Here is a 14,650-nt window from a genome sequence, read left to right as displayed (position 1 = left end):
CGGGCGCGTTGGCGGGCGCCTGTAGTCCCAGCTACTTGGGAGGCTGAGGCAGGAGAATGGCGTGAACCCGGGAGGTGGAGCTTGCAGTGAGCTGAGATCTGGCCACTGCACTCCAGCCTGGGCCACAGAGCGAGACTCCGTCTCAAAAAAAAAAAAAAAAAAAGAAAAAAAAAAAAAAGAAAATTCTACTTTCCAGTTTTAAGTATGCAGATACGAATTTTTATAGGTGACATCATTTCTCATTCAGAAACACTTAACAATGCAAACCTTTCCAAAGTGTTCAAAGTGCTCTCATAGATTTTTTTTTAAGCTACTATTTTATTTCCCCTCAAATTATCACCTTTAGGTTGAAGAGACATTTAATGTCAGCTTAGCAGCACACTTGTCATTTCACAAGAGTTCAAATATGGGGGGAAGTTTAAAAAGAAAACATCTGTAATTCCTTTGTGAGTTGTGTAACTCTTAAGGTCTTTGCGGCAATATAACCATAGTCTCATAAATGGCACCGTAGATTTTTGTGGTCACTCATTTTTATTATAAAGTATTATTTAAAATCTCTTAATCTTGTTAAATAGTAAACATATTAATAACGTCCTCTGGCACTATTTGCACCAAACTGCAACGTGTGAGCACCCTGTATGAGTCCTGAGATTCTAACCCTGATGTCTTCTCAAGTTCCAGAGTAATTGTTACTTTGATTTCAAGACCTTGCCACCAAATACTAGCTTTGCCTACTTTTTCAACTCTTTAATGACAATGGTGTATATAAAGGAGTCAAGCAATCAGATATTTGTACAGTTAAAAGTGCTGCCTTCTCTTCAAATTCCACTCCTTAGAAATAACCTCTGCGGGCCAGGCACGGTGGCTCATGCCTGTAATCCTAGTACTTTGGGAGGCAGAGGCAGTTGGATCACCCAAGGTCAGGAGTTTGAGACCAGCCTGGCCGACATGGCAAAACCTCGTCTCTACTGAAAATACAAAAATTAGCCAGGCATGGTGTCAGGCGCCTGTAATCCCAGCTACTCGGAAGGCCGAGGTAGGAGAATTGCTTGAACCCTGGAGGTGGAGGTTGCAGTGAGCCAAGATCACGCCATTGCACTGCAGCCTGGGTAAAAGAGCGAAACTCCATCTCAAAAAAAAAAACCTCTGCTGATACCTGATTAACCCAAATACAGAGTTGTTTGGTTTGTTGGTTTGTTGGGTTTTTTTTTTAACACGATTATGAAGCCATTTTTATGGCTAAAGGACAGAATGTTATGGAGTTTTTAAAAATAGCAAAAGTGACATTTTTCACTACTCCATGTTTTGAATGAAGCTTATGAAATGAAAGGATTTACTCCTAGAATATTGAAGTTCTGACTTACATACTTTATGTCTGGATTTCTTTACTTTTAGATGAAGATGGCAATAACCAGTGGCCTGAAGGTTTGAAGTTCCTTTTTGATTCAGTCAGCTCTCAAAATGTGGGACTGCGGGAAGCTGCCCTTCACATTTTCTGGTATATACATTCATCTAGTTTTTTGAGACATTTGATTTCATGAATACCCTAAACACCTTTTAATTGATTATTTTAGCCTAATTTAACTTGATACTTAAAATGAAAATAATGCCTTTACATAAGCTTTGTTTGTATTTGTATTGGAAGCAAAAATTTTTTTAAAGGGCCTTTGATTTCATGTTGTGATCTTTTTTGTACACAAAGGTTCTCTACAGCTTGCTTGCTTTCTCTTTGTCTTTTATGATTCTGAAAGTTTTATTGAACAGTTTCATTTGTTTGGAGATTAACACAATACTGAATGTAGCTTTTCGAAAACCACGTTAATAATGGTGTCTTGAAGAGGAGAAGGAGAATGCAGGTGAATCCCATTATGTTTTCTGGATCTTCTGTGACCAAATTTTATAATATTTTAACAAACCTGTATATTTATAAGTAAATAGTCTAAGTTTAGAATTAAGTGATTATTCTTTGCCCCACTGTGTTATATTTTTCTACTACACCTAAAATGTGATCAAGATCATGCACATTTTAGGCATTATATCATTTTCTACTTTAGTTCTCTTATGTATCTTTGTTAATATCAGTAATTCAGATTAGAGAATGCAGATGGTCAGAGAGCATAGTTACTGTAGTTTTCATCTGAAAAGCTGTGGTTGCTCTTGTCCCATCCTGCACTCCAGGTCAGCTTTCGACTGAGACAGAGTAATAAGGATAAAACCATGTAGCTGGGAATGGGCTGTTGAGTAGCCTCTACTCCCAGCCCAGACTTCTCCAGTATGTTTTCATTCACTTAACCCAAAAACAGGATTGCTTAGAAAATGGGTAGATGATGTTCAACCTATGGATTAATGCGTACTGAGTCAGGTAAACAAACAGTTCATTAGAGATTCTAGCTCATACTTTACCAAGATATTAATATAATGTAGCTTTTAAAGAATGTTTGGATTACCTTTTAGGAACTTCCCTGGAATTTTTGGGAACCAGCAGCAGCACTATTTAGACGTCATCAAACGGATGTTAGTTCAGTGTATGCAAGATCAGGAACACCCGTCGGTAAATAATTTCAATCGTATTAATGTTGCCATCTATTTTAATCTGATTTGTGAAAGAAATTAGTATATTAGGAGGTTTTTACTTTTATACTTTAAAATGTAAACACCAGTTTTACTGATAAAGAATAATTTGATCTTGAATAAGAAAGCTTGAATTTGTGTTTATCAAAAATTTCTCATGCTTGACATTTTTTCCTCTTCATTTTAGATTAGAACTTTATCTGCTAGAGCTACAGCTGCATTTATACTTGCAAATGAGCATAATGTTGCTCTGTTCAAACATTTTGCAGACTTGCTACCAGGATTTCTACAGGTATGAAAACAATATAGAATAAATCATACTTATATCTTACTTGGTTCTTTAATGCATTCAATCATTTATGCAATAAATTCTTATTGCCTATTATGTTCTGGCACTAGGGATACAAGAGTGAACAAAACATGCAGATCTCAGTCTCCATTGAACTTATGGCTACTGCCTTTGAAAGACATTTTTAGTCTCTTAAATATTTATAGTTATAAAATTTTCCTGTAAAGTAAATGGTGTAAGCAGTTATATGCTTATTATTGAATATATGGTCATGTAGATTATTTCCGTTAAATCAGTCAAATAACCTGTGAGATTTAAGGCCCATTTTACATAAGGAGAAACTACTCTTAACTACAGGGTGTGTAATAGTTTGTATTATAATGTAAGTTTATAGTTAATTCACATTATCATTAAGGATGTTAATGTTTTAAGGATACTTTCTGCTTTCATCAGAAAGCAAAATAAGATTAGACAAGATAGAGTATATATTCAGGGCAACTTGAATCTATGCTCCTGGGGGAAAAAAATTTAATTAAAATAAAATTTAAAAGATTGTACAAGTTGGTGGTTCCCAACCTTGTCAGCCTCCAAACTCGTTTTTTATGACAGTTTTTAGTAATTTTTCATATACTCTTCTAAAGATGAAATGCATAAGTAATGTAACATATATGTGCACAATTTTTTAGACTATATATATATATGGCCTTAACTAAATATAAAGAACTACAAAGAAAACATACAATAAAATGGCTTGCTTTTCTTCTATGTAAATGGTCAGACAAGACTACACTAAAAGACATAATAGACTAGGTGGTTTCCAAGTGATCTATACAAATGTAATAGCTAAAACTGGGCTGATAACAAAGATGTTGGTAAGTCAAACACCACAGTTCCCATTAGAATTGGTGATAAGATTTCTTAAAATAGTAAGGTTCTGAACAAAGCAATGTAGAGACTGAGTGTCTCTTATTCAGAATGCTTGGGAATAGAAGTGTTTCGGATCTCAAAATTTTTTCAAATTTTGAAACACTGTATTTATGTTACACTTACCAGTTGAGCATCTCAAGTCAGAAATCCGAAATACTCAAATGCGCATTTCCTTTGAGTGATGTGTCTGTGTTCAAAAAGTTGAGGATTTCAGAGCATTTTGGATTTGGGATGTGATACAGTAGTTACATTGGAGGGGGGATAACAGTTGTTAAAACCAGGCAAAACATAATTTGTGAGTTAGGCTCTAGGTTCAGATCATTATAAAGAGTTTTTCCTTTTTTGTAAATGTCTGGGGTTTGTACAGATGTGAAATGCATAATGAGAAGATCATGTAAGTCCCTTGTGCTCGTGTCTCAGGTCAGGGCATTTAGTATCCATGGCCTTTGCCCATCCTCAACCGTGTGACCATCAGGAAATATCTCCTGGGTGAAAAACCATTCCCCTTGAGAACCACTGAGTTAGAGAGGATTTAGAGGAGCTAAAATTGAAGGTTTCCACATGATAAAAGTTTATTTAAAGGATTTAGTGAAACTTCTGTCCCCATGCGATCACAATTAAAAGATAGTTTCGTGACAGAACATTAACTATAACATATTATTGCTTTAGTAGTTTATTATCTGAAATCTCTAGTTACTTTTGAAATCTAATCCCGGTTTTCTTCCTCTGGATTTAGAGTAAGTTAAAATGTTTACCACAACTTTTAAGAGTTGTTATTCTGGGCCGGGCTCGGTGGCTTAAACCTATAATCCCAGCACTTGGGGAGGCTGAGACAGGCGGATCACGAGGTCAGGAGATCGAGACCATCCTGGCTAACACGGTGAAACCCCGCCTCTACTCAAAAATACAAAAAACTAGCTGGGCCAGGTGGCGGGCGCCTGTAGTTCCAGCTACACGGGAGGCTGAGGCAGGAGAATGGCGTAAACCTGGGAGGCAGAGCTTGCAGTGAGCTGAGATCCGGCCACTGCACTCCAGCCCGGGCGACAGAGCAAGACTCCGTCTCAAAAAAAAAAAAAAAAAAAGAGTTGTTATTCTGAAATTGATAATGATAAACACAAAATGCATACTTTAATACCACAGTGACCAGACTTAACATCCAAGATAAATAAAATGGGTAATATTGGACACTTAATAGGTTCTAGTACTTACTGTGCGTATGAAAACAACTAGGACATGGATATAAGAAAGGACAGAAGAGCCAGGTGTCATGGCCACACATGTGGTCCTGGCTACTCAGGAGTCTGAGGCACAAGAGTTGGAGGGTACTGTGAGCTGTGATTGTGCCACCATACTCCAGCCTGGGCGACGGAGCAAGACCTTATTGCTGAAAAAATAAAAGGACAAAGGAAAGGGACTCCTGGTTATAAAAAAGTAATTCCTTGGCAGCCTTAAGTATTGTAATGGTTATTATAGTTTCACTGATTTTCATTTTGACTTAAATGTAAGTCTGTTTTGTATGTTTCTAGTTAACATCCATCGAAAGGAAGGTATACATGTGACTGCAGGTAGAACATTTGCATAATATAGATTGTTAAATTACTTAGTGAAAAATAGTTTAGTAATATTGTCAGCATCTTAGGAATGTTTTGGCTAAGGAAGCATCATAAAGTGAATCTTCAACACAGACTTTCTATTTCATCTTTTCTAGGCTGTAAATGACTCGTGCTACCAGAATGATGATTCTGTCCTAAAATCTCTTGTTGAGATTGCAGATACTGTTCCAAAGTATTTGCGTCCTCACTTGGAAGCAACTCTACAGCTAAGTCTAAAGGTAAATTAAGTACATTAGTAAACGTTCTGTTTGTTATTTGCAGGGACTAATCTAAACTATTAAATGTATACAAATATGTCTTCTTTGTAGTTGTGTGGAGACACTAGCCTCAACAATATGCAACGCCAGCTTGCCCTTGAAGTGATTGTCACCCTCTCCGAGACTGCAGCTGCTATGTTAAGAAAACATACCAATATTGTTGCACAGACTAGTAAGTCAACGGTCTTCAGATAGTTTATGTGTAATGTGGCCAAATTTTTGGATAAATTTGCTGAGGGTTGTGTAATTTCTCAGATTGTTGAGAATATAATGAATATCCTTTTAGAATCAGATGAATTTGGGAAAATGCATCTCAATATATGCAAGCATGGAGCCCCACATTGTGGTTATGCCTTTAAGACTTTGCAGGCACCCTGAAATCTAGTGTTAAAAATAACATTTCTAGAGTGAACCGTGACAGACTCTATCATTTATATGTTAAATATTGGGCACAGTTAATACAGTCAGAAACAATTCAGCAGGGATATATAGATATACAGTAGCGAACTGCAAACCAAAATAATGTGGTACTTACCAGTGAAGACAAGATTAGAACAAGGTCTAACATCTAGTCGTGGCTCTGTTCACTATATTACATTGCTTTTGTTTTATAGGCCCTCATTGCAGCAGAAACTTAAATGGCGATTGTGCTATGGAAATACTACTTTAAAGTTTCATTGTGCTGGGATAAGGACTTGAGAACTAACCTGATCATTTTCTGGCCTAGCCATTTCTTAATGAGCTAATGAGTATTTGAACACTTAATTTAGAGGGTATATACATCACCAGATTTATTTCATAGTGGTACCTACCTTTTGTCTTACACTGAGGTAGTGGTTGGAATTTTAGAAACATTCCCATTAAAGTCAGGAACAAGAAAAATATCTCCTTTATCACTGTTCGTGTTGTACTGACTTCCCCAGCTGATGCATTAAGAGATAAAAATAAGAATTAGAAACAATGGACGGGTGCGGTGGCTCATGCCTGTAATCCCAGCACTTTGGGAGGCTGAGGCAGGCACATCACCGTAGGTCAGGAGTTCGAGACCAGCCTGGCTAATATGCTAAAACCCCGTCTCTACTAAAAACACAAAAAATGAGCTAGGTGTGATGGTGCGTGCCTGTAATCCCAGCTACCCAGGTGTCTGAGGCAGGAGAATTGCTTGAACCCAGGAGGCGGAGGTTGCATTGATCCCAGATTGCACCATTGCACTTCAGCTTGGGCAACAAGAGCGAAACTTGTCTCAAAACAAAAAAGAATTAGAAACAAAAATATTGCTTCTTTGTAGGCTATGAGTTGATCGTCTTCAAAAAATTTTAAAGACTAAACAGATAAACTGCTAATCAAAGGGTTAAGCAAGATCCTTAGATATGAGAGCATTTTATTGTAAGTGTTCCGTTATACATAGTAATCACTTAGAAAATTTTATAGGCATGAGTTGTAACTGGGAATAAATCAAAACGTATATAAGACTTATATGGAGAATGTTGAATAACATATTGAAAGACTTAATAGAAGAACGAAGTATCAGTTCTCAAATTAATCTAGGGTTATGATAGAATGATCCTGAAATTCTTCTGAAAGAACATAGGGCCTGTAGTAGCCAAGACAATTTTGACGAATAAAGTGGAGAGATCTTGCCCCATCAACTCTGAATTTAGAATGCATTGATAATGTGGGTGTTGACAATGGATCGGATAGAACAAAGGATAGAGTGGAGGAGAGGATCCACTCACATGGGAACAAAGCCATTTTTAAAAAGATAATTGATCAAAAGTTCTTATGACCCCGCATACTGGCTCAGGCCTGTAATCCCAGCACTTTGGAAAGTCAAGGTGGGCAAATCGCGTGACCTCCTGAGTTTGAGACCAGCCTGGGCAACATGACAAAACCCTGTCTCTGCCAAAAATACAAAAATTAGTCAGGCAAGGTGGCACACGCCTGTGATTCCAGCTACTCAAGAGGCTGAGATGGAGGATTGCTTGAGCCCAAGAGGTCAAAGCTGCGGTGAGCCAAGATCACACCATTGCACTCCAGCCTGGGTGACAGAGCGAGACCCTCTCTCAAAAAAAAAAAAAAAAAAAAGGTTGCTGGAATAACTGGTTCGTTTTTTGTTGTTTTTTTTTTTTTAATAGGTTTACGGGGAACAGGTGGTGTTTGGTTTAGTGGTGATTTTTGTGATTTTGGTGCACCCATGACGGGAGCAGTGTACGCTGTACCCAGTGTTTAGTCTTTTATCCCTCACTCCCCTCCCCACCTTTCCCCTGAGTCCGCAAAGTCCGTTGTATCATTATTATGCCTTTGCATCCTCATAGCTCAGCTCCCACTTATGAGTTGAGAATATAACTGGTTGTTTCTATGGGGAAAAAATTTCAACTCCAGACAGCTTATTAAAAAAATAATTTGGGTTCTCCTGAAGACTTGAATATTACCTTGCACACTAGAACTAGTTAAAAAAATTAAATTAAGAGCTAAATATTACAGATACATTTTACAAGTAATGCTTAATAGTAGATTTTTTTTAAGACTGAATCACAAACCATTGATGTAAACATTGCCAAATTTGTAAATGTTAAAACAGTTTTTTGACCAATCAGATATAAATGAACTGAAAAGCCACAGACTGGAAGAAAATAATTACAGTGCACACAATCAACAGTTTTGTTATCTAGAGAATACACAAAGGCTGAGAAGAGGAAATTCATTGCTTTTTTTCTTTAAGACGGGGTCTCGTTCTGTCACCCAGGCTAGAGTGCAGTGACGTGATCTCAACTCACTGCAGCCTCCCAGGTAGCTAGGACTACAGGCACGTGCTACCACACCTGGCTAATTTTTGTTTTTTGGTAGAGATAGGGTTTTACCATGTTCCCCAGGCTGGTCTTGAACTCCTGGGCTCAAGGGATCCTCCCACCTCAGCCTCCCAAAGTGCTGGGATAACAGGTGTGCACCAGCAGGCCCAGCCAGGAAATTCATAAAAAGAGGGATCTGAGATATCTAATGAACCCTGCTAAGTCTCAATAAAAACCAGTGTAATTATGGAATACAAGTCGTCCAAAAGTTTGACAATATCAATTGTTGATGAAAGATGTGGAACCAAGAGGATGCTTATTCCGGCCACAGGGCACTTCATACATTTTTGTGAAATAATACAGACCTCCACTGAAACTTCACATAGTTTCTGCAACAGCTGTGCAGAGCACAGCTTGTTTGGTAATTTTTTTTTTTTTTTTTTTGAGATGGAGTCTCACTCTGTCGCCCAGGCTGGAGTGCAGTGGCGCAATCTTGGCTCACAGCAAGCTCCACCTCCCAGGTTCATGCCATTCTCCTGCCTCAGCCTCCGAAGTAGCTGGGACTACAGGCGTCCGTCACCATGCCCGGCTAATTTTTTTGTATTTGGGGTTTCACCGTGTTAGCCAGGATGGTCTCGATCTCCTGACCTTGTGATCTGCCTGCCTCGGCCTCCTGAAGTGCTGGGATTATAGGCATAAGCCACCGCGCCTGGCCTTGCTTGGTAATTTTTTAGTACTATTTGAAGATAGTAATAACGATTTCATGCCTAGACTCATGCTTGTCAAAGAGAAGATGTAATTTTCTCATCAAAGCAAATTTTATAGGAGGAAAAAATTGGAAACAACTAAAATGTTTATCAGCTGGACAGTGGGTAGTATGTTTATGTAATGGAATGCTATTAATTAAATTGAAATCCTTATGTGTTGAGAAAAAAGCAAATTGCCGAGGTGCATATATTATAAAAGCATTTATTATATAAAAAATCGAATCTTGAAATAGTACTGTAATTTTGTATAGAGATATAGATCTGTAGTTCAAGTGTGAAAAAAACAATTGGGGAATGTGAAACATCTGTTTTGTGATGTTGCTTCTTACCTCTGGTGGCGGAGGGAGATTGTAATTGGATTTGGGAATTTCATAGGAGGGTTTGACTTATGAATGTTACTTTTTAAAGAAAAGATAAAAGCAAATATGACAAGGTTAAAATTTAACAAACCAGGTTTTGGGGGCACGAACAAATAATTGTTCTGTCTTACTCTCTTGGAGGCAAAGTGAGATATTAAAATTCTTGTTTATAAATACTGATACGGGTAAAATAAAGTCACAGTCTTCAGATATGAAATAATTGTTTGCTTTAGTTCCTCAGATGTTAGCAATGATGGTTGATTTGGAAGAAGATGAGGACTGGGCAAATGCAGATGAACTAGAAGATGATGATTTTGACAGGTAATCAAACATAGTGTCCAGGGTGACAGTGAGAGCCCTAGGGCTCCAAGGCCCATCTCTTCACCATTGCACCCTGTAACCTGAAGGTAAACTTTTAAGCCTGGAATATGGGGCACTTTGCCTTGTTGTTGTATGTATTGCTGTGTCACATTTTATAGATAGTTTTTTCTTTAGTTTTCATATATAATATATATTAATAAAATTTATGTTTGTTGAAAGTTCATAAAAATACTTTAATAGTTAATACATAAAGTTGTATTTTGTAATGAGGAACGGAAAGATACCTACAACAACAAACAAGGAAGTTTTTTTTAAAAAAGTTTGACATGAAAACAGCAAATAAAGTAGCTGTGTTTTTAACTGTCTTACTCTAAATTATTTCCAAGATTTTTTTTTGTTTGTTTGTTTTTCAGTTTGAGTATCTTTTAAAACATGTATAAAGAAGCTTTTTTGGGCCGGGCGCGGTGGCTCAAGCCTGTAATCCCAGCACTTTGGGAGGCCAAGATGGGCGGATCACTAGGTCAGGAGATCGAGACCATCCTGGCTAACGCGGTGAAACCCCATCTCTACTAAAAAAAAATACAAAAAACTAGCCGGGCGTGGTGTCAGACGCCTGTAGTCCCAGCTACTCGGGAGGCTGAGGCGAGAGAATGGCGTAAACCCGGAAGGCGGAGCTTGCAGTGAGCTGAGATCCGGCCACTGCACTCTAGCCTGGGCGACAGAGCGAGACTCCGTCTCAAAAAAAAAAATAATTGTTTCAACAAAATTCCCTGCGATACACATCATTTTTTCCTAGTAAAAAGTAGTTTGACTTTAGGATAGACAGGATCCAGTGGTGAAAAGATTAAAAGTCACACTGGGTGACAGTAACACTGGAATTACTATTGTACTTATTTATTTCAGCTTAGGAAGTCCCATGAATACAGGAAAAGTCAACCAAAATCCATACTCACTGTGCAGTAGTAATGAATGTATATGAAGCATAGCACTTCAGAGTTCTGTTACTTTAATCAACTTTATTAGTAGTCCCAGAGGTATATTACAGATGCAGAAAGGGAGATTGAAGACTGAGTGATTTGTCTGAGGTTATGTAGCCAGTTAATGTACTGGGGTTAATTACTGTTTCTTTCATTCTTCCCAGTGCATTGTACTACCACCTTTTCTTTAAAAAAGCTGACATTGGCCAGGTGTGGTGGCTCGCGCCTGTAATCCCAGCACTCTAGTAGGCAGAGGCGGGCAGATCACATGAGGTCAGGAGTTCGAGACCAGCCTGACCAACATGTTGAAACCCCATCTCTACTAAAAATACAAAAATTAGCCGGGCCTGGTGGCAAACACCTGTAATCCCAGCTACTCGGGAGGCTGAGCTAGGCGAATCTCTTGAACCTGGGAGGCGGAGGTTGCAGTGAGCTGAGATGACGTCATTGCACCCCAGCCTGGGCCACAGAGTGAGACTCTGTCGCAAAAAAAAAGGAGCTGAAATTATTCGCCCGAAAGACTTGGAGTCAGTATAAACCAATAGGTTAATAAAAGAAAAAAATTAAAGACATTTGTCTTTAGAATATATGGTGCATTTTTGAGACTTAATCCCATTATTAAAAATAACTGATTTCTGGCTTTAATACTGTTTTGAAGTATATGAAAGTAATCTTTCACTGGAAATCACCTGATAACAGCTGAAGAGAAGACCAGGGCTAGTTCGAATTTCCTTTCTGGTTCAGTTACTGTAATGTGCTGCTACCTGTCCTTTAATTTGCCCTGTAAATGGCACTTAAATTTATACAGTTTAAGAAACTTTGTTTTCTAGACTAGGTGAATAAGATTTTCTAATTTGTGAGTAAACAAGGCATAAATATATTTTCAAGGGGAGATTTTTTAAGTCTAAAAACCTCTTCTGAAGATAATTTATAGCTTCATTTTTGTAGTATTGTCTTTAAACAGTAAAGATAATGCACATGAAATTCACTACTGATCTTCCAGTTGTAAGCCAGGATAAGTCCAAATGCTTTTATGCCCACTTCCTTCAGCTTTCAGAGAAAACAGTAGAATTGTGTTTACATAACTATGCATAGTTTCTGGCAGTGCAGTTTGCACCCCTTTAAAGGTGAATAAACTCAGTGGGGAAAATTATACATTCTCTGCACCCTTTTCAGTTTTCTGTGTTCTGTTTGTTGACAAGTTTGAAGACTGTATTTCTAGGAAATGAAATACATGAGGCTCTTTCAACACTGCTTTTGCTGGAGTGTTGCAAGTGTCAGAAGCTGTTTCTGAGAACAATTTTTAGCCAGTAGGGGGTGAGGGTGGTCTTGAAAAATAAGATTCAGGCCCGGCACGGTGGCTCACGCCTGTAATCCCAGCACTTTGGGAGGCTGAGGCGGGTGGATCACGAGGTCAGGAGATCAAGACCGTCCTGGCTAACATGGTGAAACCCCATCTCTACTAAAACTACAAAAAAATTAGCCAGGCGTGGTGGCGGGCGCCTGTAGTCCCAGCTACTCGGGAGGCTGAGGCAGGAGAATGGCGTGAACCCAGGAGGCGGAGTTTGCAGTGAACTGAGATCATGCCACTGCACTCCAGCCTGGGCGACAGAGTGAGACTCTGTCTCAAAAAATAAAAAAAAGAAAAGAAAAATAAGATTCAGACATGACTTTCTAAATTATGGTGGATCATGATATAAAGCAATTACTCTTTTTTTCTTTACTAAGCTGTAGGGTTTTTAAACCCCTAATTTCAATTCCACATTTAAAGACAGCTTGAATTCTTTCTCAGTCTTAGTTTAATAATAATGTGATTAGAAGTATGTCTGTAGAGTCTACTATTTATTTTGTATTTCAGATATATTGAATACATAATTTTGTGTATTTGTTTAGCAATGCAGTTGCAGGCGAGAGTGCTCTAGACCGAATGGCTTGTGGACTTGGTGGAAAGCTCGTTCTGCCGATGATCAAGGAACACATTATGCAAATGCTTCAAAATCGTAAGCTATGTCCTTCAAATGCTAAAATAGTGAAGTTATGCCCTTTCTAAAGCTTAAATTCTAAGATATGTTTAGACTGTTAAAAATTAATCTTGGCTAGGCATGGTGGCTCACACCTGTAATCTCAGTACTTTGGGAGGCCAAGGCAGGCAGAACACGAGGTCAGGAGATTGTGACCATCCTGGCTAACATGATGAAACCCTGTCTCTACTAAAACTACGAAAAAATTAGCCAGGTGTGGTGGCGTGCGCCTGTAGTCCCAGCTACTCGTGAGGCTGAGGCAGGAGAATGACGTGAGCCCGGGAGGCAGAGGTTGCGGTGAGCCGAGATCACACCACTGCACTCCAGCCTGGCCGACAGAGCAAGACTCCGTCAAAAAATAATAATAATAATAATCTTGTCTTTTTACCATCCATATTTAACCCAATTCATTTATTTTACTGATGAAATTGTCAATCCCAAAGAAAATGTACAGATTTACTTCCTTGCCAAAAATATTTAGATTTGAATTTGAAAATGACATTATTTGAATTTTTGTGAAGTATTAGAATGTTTGAATCATATAATCTTCTTTCATCCGGTATCTTTTATTTTTAAAAGAAGAAATTCTATCTAATGTTATCAAAAAAGAAACTACTTCTTTCTTCTTTTTTTGCCCCTAACTGACATGATGGTGGAAGCCCACCTGCCTTGGAGGGCAGCTGTTGCTGTTATTGCTGTTGCTGCTGTTGTTGACACGGGATTTCGCTGTGTTGCCCAGGCTGGTCTCAAACTCCTGGCCTCAAGCAGTCCTCCTGCTTCAGCCTCCCAGAGTGCTTGGATTATAGGCATGAGCTACCACACCCGGCCATCCTTCTTTTTTATTTCTGTGAATATTTCCCTACTATTTGGTCAGTTACCTTTGTACCTATAATATATATCAATCCTCAATCCCAAAGTTGATTATTGTATATGTTTTATTTTTCATTTGTCTTTTTTAATTATAAATTAATGTGTTCTTTTCTTAAATTAAAATGCAGAAGTTTTAAGTTAGAAGTTTGTTGGTTTGTTTGGTTTTTGGTGGAGTCTTACTCTATTGCCCAGGGTGATGTGATCTCAGCTCACTGCAGCCTCCACCCTCTGGGTTCAAGCGATTCTCCTGCCCTTGCCACCTGAGTAACTGGGACTACAGGCACATGCCACCACACCCAGCTAATTTCTTTTCTTTTTTTTTTTTTTTTGAGACAGAATCTCACTGTCAACCAGGCTGGAGTGCAGTGGTGCAGTCTTGGCTCACTACAATGTTCACCTCCCAGTTTCAAGCAATTCTCCTGTCTCAGCCTCCCAAGTAGCTGGGATTACAGGCATATACCACCACACCCAGCTAATTTTTGTACTTTTAGTGGAGACGGAGTTTCTCCATGTTGGCCAGGCTGGTTTCAAACTCCTAACCTCAAGTGATCCGCCCACCTGGGCCTCCCAAAATGCTGGGATTACAGGCATGAGCCACTGCACCCGGCCTAATTTTTGTATTTTTAGTAGAGACAGGGTTTCAGTATGTTGGCCAGGCTGGTCTTGAACTCCTGACCTTAAGTGATCTGCCTGTATCGGCCTCCGAAAGTACTGGGATTATAGGCGTGTGCCACTGTGCCCGGCCAACTTGCAAGGTTTTAAATTCATATTCACAGGTAACCGTTGTTAATAGCTCTCTGAGACTTTCCTCTGACCTCATTTATGCATATACAGAGAGGCTTTTTAAAGTGAATATACTGTATGGACACATCATATTTTTTAAGCTTTT

The 14,650-nt window shown here is 38.7% G+C and overlaps 1 protein-coding gene across 2 annotated transcripts in view; it reads left to right on the top strand.

Moving 5' to 3' along the window:
* Positions 1-14,650, top strand: part of IPO5 (importin 5) — a 49,256-nt gene that overhangs the window by 11,149 nt on the left and 23,457 nt on the right. For both annotated transcript variants that reach the window (XM_030922031.1, XM_030922030.1), the window contains exons 4-10: positions 1,396-1,498; positions 2,455-2,551; positions 2,759-2,863; positions 5,496-5,618; positions 5,709-5,829; positions 9,806-9,893; positions 12,764-12,870. In XM_030922031.1, coding sequence (XP_030777891.1) covers positions 1,396-1,498; positions 2,455-2,551; positions 2,759-2,863; positions 5,496-5,618; positions 5,709-5,829; positions 9,806-9,893; positions 12,764-12,870 — 744 coding nt within the window. The remainder of the gene's footprint in view (positions 1-1,395; positions 1,499-2,454; positions 2,552-2,758; positions 2,864-5,495; positions 5,619-5,708; positions 5,830-9,805; positions 9,894-12,763; positions 12,871-14,650) is intronic.

Source organism: Rhinopithecus roxellana, chromosome 18 (assembly GCF_007565055.1).
Source record: "Rhinopithecus roxellana isolate Shanxi Qingling chromosome 18, ASM756505v1, whole genome shotgun sequence".
NCBI lineage: Eukaryota > Metazoa > Chordata > Mammalia > Primates > Cercopithecidae > Rhinopithecus > Rhinopithecus roxellana.
The sequence above is the reverse complement of the archived record's forward strand: the minus strand, read 5'-3'. Positions and strand labels throughout refer to the sequence as shown.